The sequence below is a fragment of the Nyctibius grandis genome, chromosome 5 (assembly GCF_013368605.1).
Source record: "Nyctibius grandis isolate bNycGra1 chromosome 5, bNycGra1.pri, whole genome shotgun sequence".
NCBI classification, from domain to species: Eukaryota; Metazoa; Chordata; class Aves; order Nyctibiiformes; family Nyctibiidae; genus Nyctibius; species Nyctibius grandis.
Genome location: NC_090662.1, coordinates 86,343,917 through 86,360,704, shown reverse-complemented (window position 1 = coordinate 86,360,704; position 16,788 = coordinate 86,343,917). Strand labels below are relative to the sequence as shown.

The window sequence follows — 16,788 nt, the reverse complement described above, 5'->3', positions numbered from 1 at the left end:
CTAATTTTCTGGTTTTACACCTTGTGCAGCTTCCTCCACTTAACAGTGCTTCAAAATATGCTAATTACTTCTGGTGTAAGCAGCACTGTGTACATGTGCACATACACAGTATGAACACTTTGCCAGCTACTTAGAGGTAGCCACCTTTAACTGTTCTGTCATTAAACGTCCCGCAGATAAAATATTGCATTGTCCATGTTGACTGATGCAGAACCATTTTTAAATCAGTCTGACTTAATTATTTGTATACACTTTGTTTTTGTCTTCATGTTCCTTCAGGCTTCAGACTTGATTATCACCCCAGCTACGACTTTCAAGGAAAAACCAGACCCCAGTGGTTTGGTATTTGGAACTGTGTTCACTGATAATATGTTGACAATTGAATGGTCCTTGGCTTCAGGATGGGAGAAACCTTATATTAAGCCACTTGAGAACCTTTCATTGCATCCAGCCTCGTCATCTCTGCATTATTCTGTGGAAGTGAGTACTGAATTGATTTGGAAACTGCTATTTTGTTTCGTTAGCTCTTGAAGACATAGCTTTGTAATACAAGGACTATTACTGACTTAAGTTTATTGGTACTGAGTTACATTTTATCTTGTTAACTGATGTCCTTCCAGAATAATTTTGTTATTTACGACAGGGTTATGTTTATGTTTGTATAACTCAGAAGCAACTCTGGTCTGTGGATTCTAGCTCACTTAACTTTCTAACCTAGTGAAGGTAAGCCCTTTCTTGTGTGATGACAAATTCATTTGAGAAACCATTCTAGTTCACGGAGAGTGAATTTGTTCAATTACTGTCTCTGATGTAACTTAATGAACCACTGGACAAGACCATGTGAGATTCCAAGAGTAGCCTTAATTTGGGGACTGAACATGCACTTTGTGAAAGTTATTTTAAGCTGTTTTAAATGTTCATAGCTTGGATTGCAGGACAGACTAGACAGATGCTTGTTTGCAACTCCAAACAAGTCTGGAGAGCTCCGAACTAGATCTGACGCATTCAGCATATACAAGTGTATTTAAGCAGAGAATGTACAGCAAGGAACTTTGGAAAGTGAAATGTTAAGTCGGAAACCAGCGTGGTTAACAGTTTCCGTGCTTAGCTGCTTACTGTCTAAAGCTGCCTTTTGTGTCTCTGGAGCAGCTTTGGCTATACTCATATCTGTGTGAGAGCCTTGGTAGGGCGCATATGCTGAAATGTAAGCCTGCTTCTCCTCCCACTTCTGGGTAGGTGGGAGTGTCTCCACTGAAATTAGTGGAGTTGCTTGTGCTTCTTTTATTATTTTTTTTATTTTTATTTTTATTTTTTTTAACCACTAGTATAAGAGAAGGATCAAGCTTTTCCCTGCTTGTTGTCCCTGAGCATCTCCTGCCTTCACCATTTTTTGTTGCTGTTTTTTCCCCATCTAGTCACCAAGCCTCCAAAGGTCCTGTGCAAATTACAACGGGCCCCTATGACTATGGCTGCAGCTCTTGATCTGCCCGAGAAGTAAGAAACCACGCTGGAGTCCCAAATCTATATTTCACTCTTAGTAGCATATTGCTTTAATGCTCGGCCTCTGGCCCAGTCTGAAATCATTGCTAATATGAATATGCTCTTATTTTTTTTTCCATTTTTTTTTTTATTCTTTTACCCTTATTGCATCACGTTTCCTCTAGCCAAGAGGACAGACAGAGGAGAATCTGGTGCCAATGCTGTGGCTCAATGAATACACAGTGGGTATAATAAAAATGATGAATTTGGCATTCCCTCCCCTTTCTCCTTGCCCTCCATGATGCAGTGTGATAGTTTGGATCTGCTGCACTCCAGATCCAGCTCCTGTGATGTGCAGACGTCAGATAATATAGTTTGCACACCACTGTAGCAACCAACCATCAAGCAACCACAGCAGTTGCTTTTATTCAAGTTGAGCATTTCTGGAACACATCACTGTCTCCCTTTTTAATAAGCGAAAGGTTTTACCGAGCTCTGGAAGGTTAAAAGTACTTATTTTTGGAGAAAAAGATTTAACAGCTTGAGAAGGCTTTGTGTTTCAGTAATGGTGTGATTCTTACTTCTCTCAAACCATTGATCAAATCTTAGTAGTAACATTCCTTCCTCTTCCCTCTCATAAAAAGTTTTGTGAATGTGTTTGGGAGAAGGGTGGGGGGAAACAACTGTTCTGTGATAAGAAATTAGTATTACAGAAATGTGGTATTAGTTAGTAAATGGCCCAACAAAAATCATATCAAGGTATCAACTCTATGACCAGCTATGCCATCCTTTATTAAGGACAGATTTTTTTTCTTGTAGCTACAATGTCTATCCTAGGAACAGTTTCTTTTTCAAAACTGCATACAAAGCTTTTAATAAGGTTGGCATTGCCATAGGAATAAGTTAAATTTTGGAGGCAAAAAGTTCTGATTTCTAATTCCGGTTCTGCTACATAGTTGGCATGTAGCCTAAGGAAAATTGTCGGGATTCCTGCAACCCAGTTACAACCCAATTAAAATTTGTCATGTGGAAGGACCTAGCTCTGTCATGGGACTGCAAAAAAGCTTTCTAAACATTGCATCTCACTGATCTTTATGGGAAAATTGTATAGAATTTAATAATAATGAAACCTTGAGTATTCTAGTAAAATAACTTACGCACAAATACAGGATTCTTTTCTCCAAATAAAAAACCTGCATATGTAGACTTCCAACCACACAGAATGTATTTTCAGCCATGTTTTGTCGAACAGTCCAGAGAAGTCTGAGGAGACCGACAGCAGTGATGCAGTTAAATTCATAGAACTTATACTGAAATTTAATGTACAAATAAATGATTTAGGAAATAAATTCTAAAAATCTGAAGTCTTGTCTATAAGCATAAGTGATCCTTTAATATTTAATCTAAATAATACCTGTATCTATGTATATAGTAATGTGAGCTTATATAATACATGTGTTTTCTGTCTATAACTATAACTGGAAATTATCAATCTGTAACTGAAAATAGCTATGGATATTTTGTGGGCATATATTTTTTGCTGTGGTTAGGAGATGCTGTAGAGCAGTCTGCTGGGAGGGCACTGGTGGGATAGGGGTTTCTGGTAAATTGTCAGCACCAGTCGTTTGGATTCTGCAGTTTGGTGACATAATTATGACTAATTTAGGTTTCCTGTAAAATATAGATAAAACAATTTCATGCATTCTTCCTCTAGTGCAAGGCTGATGCATCTGTCTCTCATGGTAGCTAAACCCCCTTCCACAGCGCAGGGTTATATGGGGGAAATAAGTGACCAAGACAGCAAGACAACTACAAAGAAATAAGTTACAACTACAGCAAGAACTGCAACAGAGTTCCCTTAATTACCTTATTCTGTGCTTCCTACCAAAATATGTTTTGGACAGAACCCTAAAAATTATTAACATAGACAATTAAATTCTATAGATCTTTTCCATGAGGGAGAATACTGTTTTGGCTCAGCCTTAGGTATCGGTCAGGATGTGAGGGAATAGTTAAGTCAAACACATGCCACAAATTTTAATTGTTGTAACCAAATTATGAAAAAGATGGTTATCAGTAAGTCCCCTGACAGAGAAAGATATATCTGAAGCATAGGCAGGTTGTCTTTGTAACATAAACTTCATAGTTCTGCCTCACAGGAGTGTGTTTCAAGGATTAACTAGTTAGCATTTATGCTTCGAGTACTGTGAGCAGGAAAGTGAGGTTCTTTTATTTCCAAAGGGTGTGTTCTGCTTTTGCATAGATCATCAAGGGATAACATGTCTCAATTATTATTTGATTTTCTTTTCCCTCCTTTTTGGCTTGGTAGTTGTTTGAAGGAATGAAGGCTTACCGAGGAGTGGATGGCAAAATCCGCATGTTCCGGCCAACCCTCAACATGGACAGGATGGCGCGATCAGCAAGACGAGCAACTTTGCCAGTATGTAGACAAGGCCTCCTATTCTCAAGTCAGAGCGTATTTTCATTTTCAGAGTGCAAATCTCTGAATCTTTACATCAGTGTAACATTTATCAAACACTCTAACTCTTGAATAGTTCTGTTAAACTTTGTTAAGAAATCTTATTCAGTGAACTGTTTGAAATGCATTTTTCTTTTAAATCACAACAGTGTTTTGCTTTCTTTGGTGTCTACCTACTGCCTCTTCCTTTTCTTCTTTCCACTTCAGTTAAGTCCTTCAACCTCTAAGTGCCTTCATTTTTGGTCATCCTAGCAACTTAACGCTGCTTTTAGCAGTTGTACATTGGCCAGTGTATTTTCTCCCACACTTATTAGCTTTATTACTGTAAGAACTTTGCAACTTTGTAAAACTGGGAGATTTGGTGGGCCCCTTGGAGTTATGACCCAAAGCACTCTTCTGCAGAAGAGGTGGTGCTATGGCTTGCAGCATGCCAAAGCGAAGGTGTTGGCTGCACAGGGCATTCTCTCCACGTGCTTTGGAGGAAAGCAGGGTCAATGGCTCCTTTTTACTCGCTCAGGAGGATACCTTGTAGCAGCAGGAGGGCATTCAGGATGCTGTATAAAAAGGCACAGTGACAAAGACCGTGTGATCTTAAATTCTGTAGGAAATTAACTCAAGGAAGATGACGTAGTCCTATGAACCTCTTTGGACTGTCACTGTAACATATCCTAATGAACATACCCTTTGTATATGGATCTATAAAGACCACAGTGTTCAGGCTATATTTCTCCATTTGCTTTTCTCCCTTTGCTTTTCTTTTCCAGTGTTTTGATCAGAATGAGCTGTTAGAGTGCATCCGGAAGCTCGTGGAAGTGGAAAAGGAGTGGGTCCCATACTCAACCGCTGCCAGCCTATATATCCGTCCTACCTTAATTGGAACCGAGGTGTGAAACATTTTTTTCCCCTCTTAACTTTTTGTGTATTTAAGCATGGGGCAAAAGCCTCCATCCATAAAGGGAAATATGCAGCAGTCACTAGACAACAGTATTACAGTTCAGGGGCAAATTGTTTCTGTGTTTTTACTTCTGAGTTAGTCACCTGGAGCGCTACTTCACAACTTTATGTTGACCACACCACCACCTAGTGGACACTTTGATTCAGATCACAGAAAGTAAACTTCGATTAAGTGTTCTGAGTGGTAACGGCAAAATTTAGATTATCTTTGGCTTTGTACTAAAAGGATAGTTATTTTTGACATGGTAATGTATGTCTTTGAAATACTAATAATCCAGAGAAAATGTGAGGAAACAGAAATTTGCTGTGTAGATTTTGTGATTTCATCTCGCACCTCCATCCCGACCTTAGTGAGGCGATTTTGGCAGATTCTATCCAGTAAATTAAGATGGCTTTTCTGAGAGAGACTTTTAGCAGAACTAAGAACAAGTTCTTGTGTCAATTTATTCTTGAACTCAGGTAAACCTGACTTTATAAGAGGCTCCTTAGCAGCTAGCTATTAGTGTGTACTCTGTGAGTTTCATGTGGGTGTGAGTCAAGCCTATAGTATTTATAAAGAGAACTAGAAACAGGGAGCTTATTTTAATTAAAACTTTAAGGTGTTTTTTTTAGCAGTGGCAAGAGAGAAACCTATAGTGTAGAGCATAGGACAAGGAAGCTAAAGTATGTGCGGTTCCCAACTAGGCAAGTTACTCTTTTGCAATATCCACATCTGTGAGTAGTTACCATACATGAGCATTATACATTTCACACGTGTTCTAGGACTCCATTAATTTAATGCTTGTAAACTAGTTGCAGATTTTCAGATGGAAGGATCTCCACTCAGTGATTGTAAAGTATCAATATTAAAAATAAATTTTTTTTTCCCTGTTTTTTGGGGGTTTTTTTGAAATTCTTTTGCTGAAGAAATTTGGAAATTCTTTTGTTGAAACTTTGTTTCAGGTTAGCCAACATATCTGGCCTTTCCGTGATGTCATATTTTGTCTCCAGGTTGCATGTCCTGCTCATCTTTTATGAATTCACACAATTAGGAAACCCAGTCAGCATGATCTTTTGAATGATCATATAAGAATCAGGAAAAAATATCAAGATCTCAGTTAGTTAATCTTGCTCTTGTTAGAAGTTTTGCTGAAGGAGTAAGGTAGACAGAAATCAAAAAGAACACTCTCAGCACCTGAGGAAGGCTTATTTGAATTTTGCAGTCGTTCCATTATTACACTATTATTTTCCCTCCCACCTCCCAATTTAGCTTCATGTGCTTTGTGCACAGTGTTTTGCTTAGACCTTTGGTCCTAAAGATTTAAGTTCAAGAACTTTTTTTCAATGGAGACCTAATCTTAGAAACCAAGGATGAGCTTCTTTTTTCTATGACACTGGTTTCTCTGAGTGGAGAGAAGGTAGTAACCCATTGCACAGAAGATCCCAAGAATCATGAGCAAACAGCTGTACGTAGCCCTGCTTGAGCAGGCAGGTCGGACAAGGTGATCTCCAGAGGTGCCTTCTAACCTCAGTCATTCTGTGATTCTGTCAGTCCTGAGCTTTGCAAAGAATCATATAGTTAAGCAGTCTCCTACCACAGAATTCAGACTTTGACCAGTGCCAGACTTTTCACCTCCACCTTTAAGTATTGATGGTGATGACTTGAAGTGTGAGAAGCCATCTCTCAGAAAGGAGGGGGTGAAAAGAAGTTATACGTTCCAGATTATTCCACCCCTTATTCCATACCATTCACATCATACTCAGATCACCACTAACTTTTCATTTTAAAATATATACAGATAACATTAGTTTATGATTCATCTCTATACAAAAAAAAAGTTCATCAAGTTCATTAGTTCAGGATTGTGGGTTTCCATCTGGCTAGGAGTCTCTCAGGGCAGGAGACATGGTATGAGTTTTGTCACAGTTCGTGCCCACGGGTTGCAGGTTCAAAATGTCGGTCTCGAGAAGGTTACTGGACGCCACTTGCAGCTAGCTCCGGTCTCATCACGACTGTCTTAACCTGAAAGACACTTATGAACACTGTTAGTATTATGCAGCAATTAACATCATGCAGTTCAGAATTAAGTATTCTCACCCAGGATCAGATCACCTTCAGGGACACATCGGACTCCACCATCCTGCAGCATCACCCACCAAGTACATCCAGGTCCTTGAGCAAAAGCAATCCCATGAACGGGTTTACCTTTGCCAGTAGCAGGAAGAACCCAGACAGTTTTTCCCAATAGATTCCTTTCATGCACCACAGGGACTTTATCCCCTTCTACTGTATGTAAAAGGTCTGACTGAGCAGGGCCAGCTCGGTTGATAGATCCCCTGGTGTTAACTAACCAGGTAGCTTGTGCCAAATGCTTATCCCAGTTTTTAAAGGTTCCACCCCCCATTGCTTTTAGGGTAGTTTTTAACAGCCCATTATACCGTTCAACTTTCCCAGATGCTGGTGCATGATAGGGGATGTGATATACCCATTCGATGCCATGCTCTTTGGCCCAGTTATCTATGAGACTGTTTTTGAAATGAGTCCCATTGTCCGACTCAATTCTCTCTGGCGTGCCGTGTCGCCACAAGATTTGCTTTTCAAGGCCCAGAATAGTGTTCTGGGCAGTGGCATGGGGCACAGAGTATGTTTCCAGCCATCCGGTGGTTGCCTCCACCATGGTAAGCACATAACGTTTACCCTGGCGGGTTTGAGGGAGTGTGATATAGTCAATTTGCCAGGCCTCCCCATATTTATATTTCAACCACCGCCCCCCATACCACAAAGGTTTTAACCGTTTGGCTTGCTTAATTGCGGCGCATGTTTCACAATCATGGATAACCTGTGCAATAGAGTCCATGGTTAAGTCCACCCCTCGGTCACGAGCCCATCTGTATGTTGCATCTCTTCCTTGATGACCTGAAGTGTCATGAGCCCACCGAGCTAAAAATAGTTCACCTTTATGTTCCCTGTCCAAATCTATTTGGAACACTTTAGCAGCTTGATCCACTTGTTGGTTGTTTCGATGTTCCTCAGTTGCCCGACTTTTAGGTACGTGAGCATCTACATGTCGTACCTTCACGACTAGTTTCTCTAGCCGAGCAGCAATATCTTGCCACAATTCAGCAGCCCAAATAGGTTTACCTTTACGCTGCCAGTTGCTTCGCTTCCACTGCTTTAACCACCCCCACAAGGCATTTGCCACCATCCATGAGTCAGTATAAAGATACAGCCTTGGCCACTTTTCTCGTTCAGCAATGTCTAAAGCCAGCTGGATGGCTTTTACCTCTGCAAATTGACTTGATTCACCTTGTCCTTCTGTGGCTTCTGTGACTCGTCGTATGGGACTCCATACAGCAGCTTTCCACTTCCGATGCTTTCCTACAAGACGGCAGGATCCATCGGTGAACAGGACATACTGCTTCTCATCCTCTGGTAGTTCATTATGTGGTGCGGCTTCTTCAGCATGTATCACCTCCTTTTCTGGTGGCATTCCGAAGTCTTTGGCTTCTGGCCAGTCCATGATCACTTCTAAGATTCCTGGGCGATTAGGGTTTCCTATTCGAGCCCTCTGTGTAATTAATGCAATCCATTTACTCCATGTAGCATCAGTTGCATGATGGGTAGTGGGAACCTTACCCTTGAACATCCAGCCTAGTACTGGTAATCGAGGTGCCAGGAGAAGTTGTGCTTCAGTACCAATTACCTCTGAAGCAGCTCTAACTCCTTCATATGCTGCCAGTATCTCTTTTTCAGTTGGGGTGTAATTGGCCTCAGAACCCTTGTATCCTCGACTCCAAAATCCTAGGGGTCGACCTCGAGTCTCCCCTGGTACTTTCTGCCAGAGGCTCCAGGTAGGACCATTGTCCCCAGCTGAGGTGTAGAGCACATTTTTAACATCTTGTCCCGTACAGACTGGTCCAAGAGCTACTGCATGCACAATCTCTTGTTTAATCTGTTCAAAAGCCTGTCGTTGTTCAGGGCCCCACTGAAAATCATTCTTCTTTCTGGTCACTTGATAAAGAGGGCGTACAATCTGGCTGTAATCTGGAATATGCATTCTCCAGAAACCCACAACGCCTAAGAAGGCTTGTGTTTCCTTTTTGTTAGTTGGTGGGGACATAGCTGTTATTTTGTTGATCACCTCTATCAGGATCTGACGACGCCCATCTTGCCATTTAATCCCTAAAAACTGGATCTCCCGGGCAGGTCCCTTGACCTTGCCTCTTTTTGTGGCAAAACCAGCTTTCAGAAGAATTTGGATTATTTTCTCCCCTTTTTCAAAAACTTCTGCTGCTGTATCACCCCACACAATGATGTCATCAATGTATTGCAAATGTTCTGGAGCTCCACCCGTTTCTAGTGCAGTCTGGATCAGTCCATGGCAAATAGTAGGACTGTGTTTCCACCCCTGGGGCAGTCGATTCCAGGTATACTGGATACCTTTCCAGGTAAAAGCAAACTGTGGCCTGCACTTTGGTGCCAAAGGAATAGAGAAAAATGCATTAGCAATGTCTATGGTGGCGTACCACTTGGCTGCCTTTGACTCCAGTTCGTATTGAAGTTCTAGCATGTCTGGCACAGCAGCACTCAGTGGTGGCGTAACTTCATTTAGGCCACGATAGTCCACAGTTAATCTCCATTCTCCATCAGACTTTCGCACTGGCCATATAGGACTATTAAAGGGTGAGCGAGTCTTGCCAATCACTCCTTGATTTTCTAATCAGTTTATGAATGGGGATCAGGGAGTCTCGACTGGTGCGATATTGTCGTTGGTGCACCGTGGCAGTAGCAATTGGCACCTGTTGTTCTTCAACTTTCAGCAACCCCACAACAGAAGGATCCTCTGAGAGGCCAGGCAAGGTAGACAGCTGTTTAATGTCCTCAGTCTCTACAGCTGCTATACCAAAGGCCCATCTATAGCCTTTTGGGTCCTTAAAATACCCTCTCTTGAGGTAGTCTATGCCAAGGATGCACGGAGCATCTGGGCCAGTCACAATGGGGTGCTTTTTCCATTCATTTTTAGTTAGGCTCACTTCGGCCTCCAATACAGATAACACTTGAGATCCTCCTGTTACTCCTGAAATACTGATAGGTTCTGCCCCTTTATGATCCGATGGCATTAGGGTGCACTGTGCACCAGTGTCTACCAAAGCTCCATACCTTTGTGGTTTTGATGTGCCAGGCCATTGAATATACACAGTCCAATAAACTCAGTTGTCCCTCTCCTCCACCTGACTGGAGGCAGGGCCCCCCTAATTAAGAAATGGATTCGTGCTGCTCACAGGGACTGGACCTTCATTTCTCCTATTCACACTTGGGAAAAAGGAATTTGAGGCCCATCTACCCTGACTGGGGTCCTGCTCACTGGTAACTGGAGCAGCCATCCTCCTAGAAAAATTCTCTCTGGTATTTCTTTTAGCTTGCAACTCACGTACTCGTGCCTGTAGGGTACTGGTAGGTTGTCCATGCCATCTGCTCATGTCCTCCCCATAACCACGCAGGGCAAACCACAGGATACCTCGTGATGTGTTCCGTTTCCTTTGAGCTGGTCCTGTAGGAGAGCGTTTTCTCCTAACAGCTGCAACACGCGCCTGTGTAGGTAGAGAGTCAAGTTTATTCTCGATCCTGGACAGTTTGTCTGACAGTTGTTTAAATGCGTCCTTGTTTTCCTTAGTTAGTTTTTCCACAGCCGAGATGCGTGCCTGCAGTGGGGAAGAAATACTATCTTCATACGGTCGCATACAGTTAGCCATTTTACCCACAGTAGAACGTGCCATATCATCTTCTCCCCATACTAATATTGACAATGTGTGGGTATATGCCGGTGGAGCACTCTTCACAACCTTCCGGAACATGGATCGGTTGCATTCCACTTCATCAGGATCTACAGGATCTACAACTTCCCGTGGGTGTCTATAAATAATCTCTTGCACAGCCAGTTCTCTAAGGTAGTTAATACTTTTTTCTATAGTGGTCCATTTGCTTAGGTGACTCATAACATCATCTTTATAGGGATACCTGCTCTTTACAGCTGACAAGAGTCGCCTCCAGAGACTGATAGTGTTTGACTTTCTTGTGAGCCCCTTATCAATACCACCATCTCTGGACAGGGATCCCAACTGTCTGGCTTCTCTGCCATCTAATTGCATGCTATCTGCCCCATTATCCCAGCATCGGAGCAACCAGGTAATAATAGGTTCACCGTCATAACGGCTGAAGTCTTTCCTTATATTTCTCAGGTCCTTCAGGGATAAGGAGTGGTAGGTTATCTCTACATCCGAGTCCTCCTCTTGTGATAGTTCTGCTTTAGAAGGACCTTTCTTCTGTGATGGGTCTGCTTTAAAAGGACGATCGAGGAAACCCCCATCTGTGTCAGGCCCTAACTCTGCCTGAGAAGGGCCCTCACCTGGGTCATATGATGGCTCTGCCTTAGAAGGCTCTGAGTCATCATCCTCCTCTTCACAAGCTGATTTCTTTTGGTATTTCTTCCTGGTTACAGCAGCAATTGGTACAGATTCGTTAGATGCTGGGGTCTGAGTAGATGCAGTGGCTGTCGTGGGAGTGCTGAGACTCGTTAGAGTCTGAGTAGCTGCAGTGGCCATCTTGGGGGGTGTAGCAGCTGTGGTGCAGGCTGCCGAGGTTTCAGTGGATTTAGTGGCTGTAGCGGCAGCACACGCTGTAGGATCTGAGGTTGCTGCACAACACCTACACCTGTCCCTGCACCGATATTTAATCTTATCCCACATCAGAAACACATTCACGACAACCGAAAATAAAAACATGCCACCTAGACAGCACCATCCTAATTTCGCAAAATATAGTGGAATCAGCTTGGCAGAAAAGGAGAAGGTACTATTTCCTGAAGTAAAACTGGAAGTGTAATCATTAACAGAATCAGCTAAAGGACGCCTGGACCGTGCAGATGAAGTCGCTGCTACTGATTCGCGATTAAAGCTGCCCATCATTGTGTCATAGAGATAAGAGATCGGAATAGTAACTGCCCAGTTTATCACAGCATAAATCAGTATCAAACCCCATATCAAAACAATACATTTCGACCAGCGCCCACTGCTAAACTGCATGTAAACATTCATAAGAAGCAAGCAGTAACACAGTGCCCACAGCAGGTAAGGCATCATTGCAATACTCAACTGTGAAAGAAACTCCATAAAAAGACGAGATAACACAGCATTCAAAAATGACATCAGCATCTTCACTATCTGTTTTAATTTCCAACCCCTCGTAAATCTCAAAGGAAGAAATCTGATACTCTCTCAGCTGAGCTCTCCAGGTCTCCTCCCACCAGAGCCAGGATTCAACTTATCAGAGTAACCTGTTGGAGCTTCTCTCGAGCCCCACGTTGGGCTCCAATAAATCTGTCACGGTTTAAAGCTGGGCCGGCTATTAACCTGGTGGCAGACGCTTTCTGTTAACCCTCCCCACCCCAACCCAAAGGGAAAGGGAAAGGGAAAAGGGAGAGAGACTTACGGGTTGGAAAGTTAAAACAGTTTTAATAAACCTATACTAATGAAAAAGAGTATAATAATAATATTGGAATAATCAAATATATACAAATATATACAAATATATATACAAAGCCAAGATCGAGCTCCCCCGATGTTGGCAACGTCACCACCGGCACTGCAGGGCAGGCTCCGGGAAGGCCCAGGCTGGGCCTAGCGACGGTCGAGAGCTGGATTCAGGGATGCACGGATCGGAATCGGGGGCAGCAGGAAAACAGTCGGAGTCCTCCTTGGACACCGGCCATAGCAGAAAGAGAGCGAGACCCTCGTGATCCCCCCGCTTTATACTGAGAATGACGTGTATGGGATGCAATACCCTCGTTGGTCAATTTTGGGTCACCTGCCCTGTCTGCTCCCCCCTGCAGCTGCGACCCCCCTTCGGCTCTTCACTCATAAGCAGTGAGGAATTCAGCAGTGACCTTGGTTTCTCTCAAGAACAAGTACAGCAAGAGCCTTTCTGCACAAGATCCCTACCGGTGCCTCAGCGATAACTACAAACTTCGAGTGTTATCAGTCCTGGAAGCAGAGACTGTCTGCAAAACATGCAGTTAGTTTCAGAAAGTGCAGTTACTTAGAGGAGACTTAGCTGAAAGTAAAAATCACTGAAAGGAAAATCAGCCTGGTTTAGGCCAAACCAGGACACAGCTGTACGTAGCCCTGCTTGAGCAGGCAGGTCGGACAAGGTGATCTCCAGAGGTGCCTTCTAACCTCAGTCATTCTGTGATTCTGTCAGTCCTGAGCTTTGCAAAGAATCATATAGTTAAGCAGTCTCCTACCACAGAATTCAGACTTTGACCAGTGCCAGACTTTTCACCTCCACCTTTAAGTATTGATGGTGATGACTTGAAGTGTGAGAAGCCATCTCTCAGAAAGGAGGGGGCGAAAAGAAGTTATACGTTCCAGATTATTTCCTGTGCTGTTGTGTGAACCATTTCCAGCAGGCAAATCATTTTAGCTTGTCACGCAGTCATTCACAGAGCCAGCACTCAGCTCTAGCAATGCTAATTCTAAGTGGCATTGGCTAATTCTCATCACTAGTGCAGCTGACAGTGGTTCCTCCACTGTTGTTATTACTAGCAGTGGCCCTTGCCGCTCCTCCCCCCAGAAGGCTTTGCAGGCTTCTGCTGTGATTAATTCATATAGTTATATAGTATCTTGTTAAGCTAATTTCTGAATTCTCAAAAGCTTGAAACGATTTGAGAAGATTAGAATAATATATAGATAAATGAAACAGCTGTAAGTGAGCAGTAAGAGCATGTAAAATTAGGGTTGTTATGTTGCTTGGGTGGAGGGGAAGTTATATAAATATTTTCTCTTCATTGCAGCACTTTGCATTGTCCTGATAAAAGCATGCTCGTGCTGCAGGTCCTCTGAAAACAGTGTTTCTGAAGCTAATTGTGCCGCATCTGATGTTTGGAGTGAAGTATACCGGTAACTTTTGATCTGTTTACATTCCTTATTTTCAGCCTTCCCTTGGAGTGAAGAAGCCAACTAAAGCGCTACTGTATGTCATACTGAGCCCTGTGGGCCCTTACTTTGCAAGCGGAAGCTTTAATCCGATATCCTTATGGGCAGATCCAAAATACATAAGAGCCTGGAAAGGAGGAACGGGGGACTGCAAACTGGGAGGGTAAGAAAACATAGTTCTGCATCTTCTACATTTGGTTTTTAGTGAAGTATCTAATCCAGCAGAAGTAGAGATATTAAATGTAGCAGTTAAACAAACAATATACTATAACAAAGATTTCAAAATTGTACTTTGGAAATATTATTTATACAATTCAGTTGCATATCTTTGTTTGGATATTACAGCCAAGTGGACTATTTGCAGAGGCAATTCTGAAGCATCTCAAGCTGAGGAACTGGACCTGGAAGGTGTCCATGTAACGCTTTGGCTGTTCCCCTTGTAGAAGTTGACACCAAATATATCACTTCTGCGATGCAGCATTCAGTATAGCGGCCTGCTGCCAACTGGGCAGTGAGCAGCATTGATTGCTGACCTCCTTCCTTGGCAGACTGTCCTGACAAGCAATCTGTGGTTAGTTGGGGTGTTTAAGGGAAAGCATGAAACAATTATCAGCATTGACTTGACCATAGTCTGGCAGTTTTCTGCTGAAGTAGGCCAAAGCACCAGTTAGCTAGAAATATAATTCTTTATGTCCAAGTACTTGACTTGTAGAGTGAAGCTGCTTAGGACTTGACTGGAGCAAGCAACTTGGATGTGGCTAAATAAATGACTCGATTATACATCCTTGGTGTTTGGTTTAAACGAAGCTTATTGTCTCTATCTTGGAGTTTCTTTTCGAGGCAGGAAGTTAGTAGTTGTCTAGTGCTGCTCAACTGAGCTAGTAAGAATAATCAAAGGGCAAGAAAACAGCTTTTCTTCATTCAGTCTGATGTTCTGAGACCTTTACTCTTTGTTTGTGAGTTTTTACTTAGTTTTAGAAATATATTAATTGTTTCCTGTGCATCCTTCATGTGTCAGCATGAAAAAAGGAATAGCCTGGAGTCACTACTGACTTGATTTGTGCCTGGAGGTAAGAACTTAACTCCAGTGTGGTCAGCACTTTGGAGCTGCTGACTTTGGGTCTTGATGGTTGTTGAACATCAGAAGTGAAGGGGTTTTTTTCCCCCCCATCAAAGCAGCTGCAGAGTAAACACATACTATTCAGTCAGGTTCACTCTGTAGGCAGCATTTTAGGAAAACAGTTGCTCCTCAAGGATACGGAATTCATCAAGGCCCATCTGCAGCTCCTGAAGCTACTAACTCTGTGAATGTCTTTTACTAGGAAAGAAATAACTCGCCTCTGGTGGTTTTTGTGTTCCAAGAGGTTCATCTGACATATATGACTCATCTGTTAATCTGACATATATGAGATGAAGTAGATGGCTTTGTTTTGCCTTTTTTAAAACCATGAGCTGCATGGGAATTGTTGCTCTCTCTCCAGGATGCCAACTGCTAAATAAATATAAATGCTTTCCTAAGGTGTCTAATTGCAATGATTCAAATGTTGAGAAAATGGAATAAGAGGTATTTTTAGGACGTTTTCGATGGACACGTTTGAGCTGTTGATGCTGTTCAGCCCTTCAAAGTTTTTAGGTTGTAGATACTAATGATCTAATAAAATACTAGTAGAGTACTTCCAATGAAAATATTCCAGGGACAAGCAGTGACTGTGCAGAGCACTTCCTCGTAAGGTAGATGTGCACACAAACTTGCACAGAAATGAGAAAATATCCAACCAGATACTCATAACCATTTGCTCTTTCTTTTTGTTTCTGGAAGGAATTATGGTTCTTCTATTTATGCCCAGCAAGAAGCCCTGGAGTTAGGCTGCCAGCAGGTTTTGTGGCTCTATGGAGAAGATCACCAAATAACTGAAGTTGGAACAATGAATCTGTTTCTCTACTGGATAAATGAAGATGGAGGTATAGTAACACAAAACATGAAAACTTTAATAGAGTAGACAGTTGGGACTGTACTCCACAAAGTTATTATTAGAATGCAGACCATAAGCTTTTTAATGAAGATGATTTAACAAACGAAATGCCTATTCTCTTCTGAAAAGTGATAGGTGACTGTTAGTTGTACCATTGTGAAAGAGGAGATTCTGGAGCAGCTGTGAGTACTGCCTACTGATAACATACTAAACTGTTGGGCCAGTCCACGTGCTCAGTCTAGCAATACACAAGGTCACACTGCAGGTTTGCTGTCAGCTCTAGCAGCATGCTTGATCTTGAAGGAGCTGTTGGGTCAGAAACAATGCAGACAAAGACACCTTATGCCTGTGTAACTCTTCAAAATCTGTGGCTTTGTGCATGAGTGGTTCCCATCATCACTTTCTGGCAAGTCGAATGTTCCTGAAGCATAGCCAAAAGTATTTCAGCATCCAACTGATGAAGAACTTGGCTCTTTTCTTTGAAGAATTTGAAGTTGTATCCAGTGGAGGCAGAGAGAGAGAAACATGTCAGTCAACTTTCCACATCATTAATGCTCAAATGATGCTTTCAAGATATACCATCATTCTTGAAGCCATTTTTACCTCTTTGTACCCACAGTCATCTCTGAGCAAAGTACATGCTGATTAGAAAACTATCTAGTTAAGAACTAGCCAACTATTTAGGCATCTCAAAAACACCCATTGAGCATGCAAGTATTCAGTCCTTGAGAAGTGACAGCTGCACCCGAGAACTGGTTCGGAAGACTACATGACTCTAGATCCTTAAAGGACTGAGCCAAGGTATAGGCAAGTGAATAAAAGGACACCTCCTGACTTCCAAGAGTGCTGGCCCTCCATGAGAATTAAGTGTTGTTGAATTGTTTCATGGCAGCAGATCCAGAGTTTAAACTCTGATTTTGTCACAGTGCCATG

The 16,788-nt window shown here is 42.3% G+C and overlaps 1 protein-coding gene across 2 annotated transcripts in view; it reads left to right on the top strand.

Moving 5' to 3' along the window:
- Positions 1-16,788, top strand: part of BCAT1 (branched chain amino acid transaminase 1) — a 49,914-nt gene that overhangs the window by 16,801 nt on the left and 16,325 nt on the right. The window contains exons 2-7 of one of the 2 annotated variants that reach the window (XM_068401088.1): positions 280-480; positions 1,665-1,721; positions 3,809-3,919; positions 4,723-4,842; positions 13,882-14,045; positions 15,702-15,844. In XM_068401088.1, coding sequence (XP_068257189.1) covers positions 370-480; positions 1,665-1,721; positions 3,809-3,919; positions 4,723-4,842; positions 13,882-14,045; positions 15,702-15,844 — 706 coding nt within the window. In that variant the 5' untranslated portion in view covers positions 280-369. Of the gene's footprint in view, positions 1-279; positions 481-1,664; positions 1,722-3,808; positions 3,920-4,722; positions 4,843-13,881; positions 14,046-15,701; positions 15,845-16,788 lie in introns of those variants that run through there. The other variant, XM_068401087.1, reaches the window with a different exon arrangement.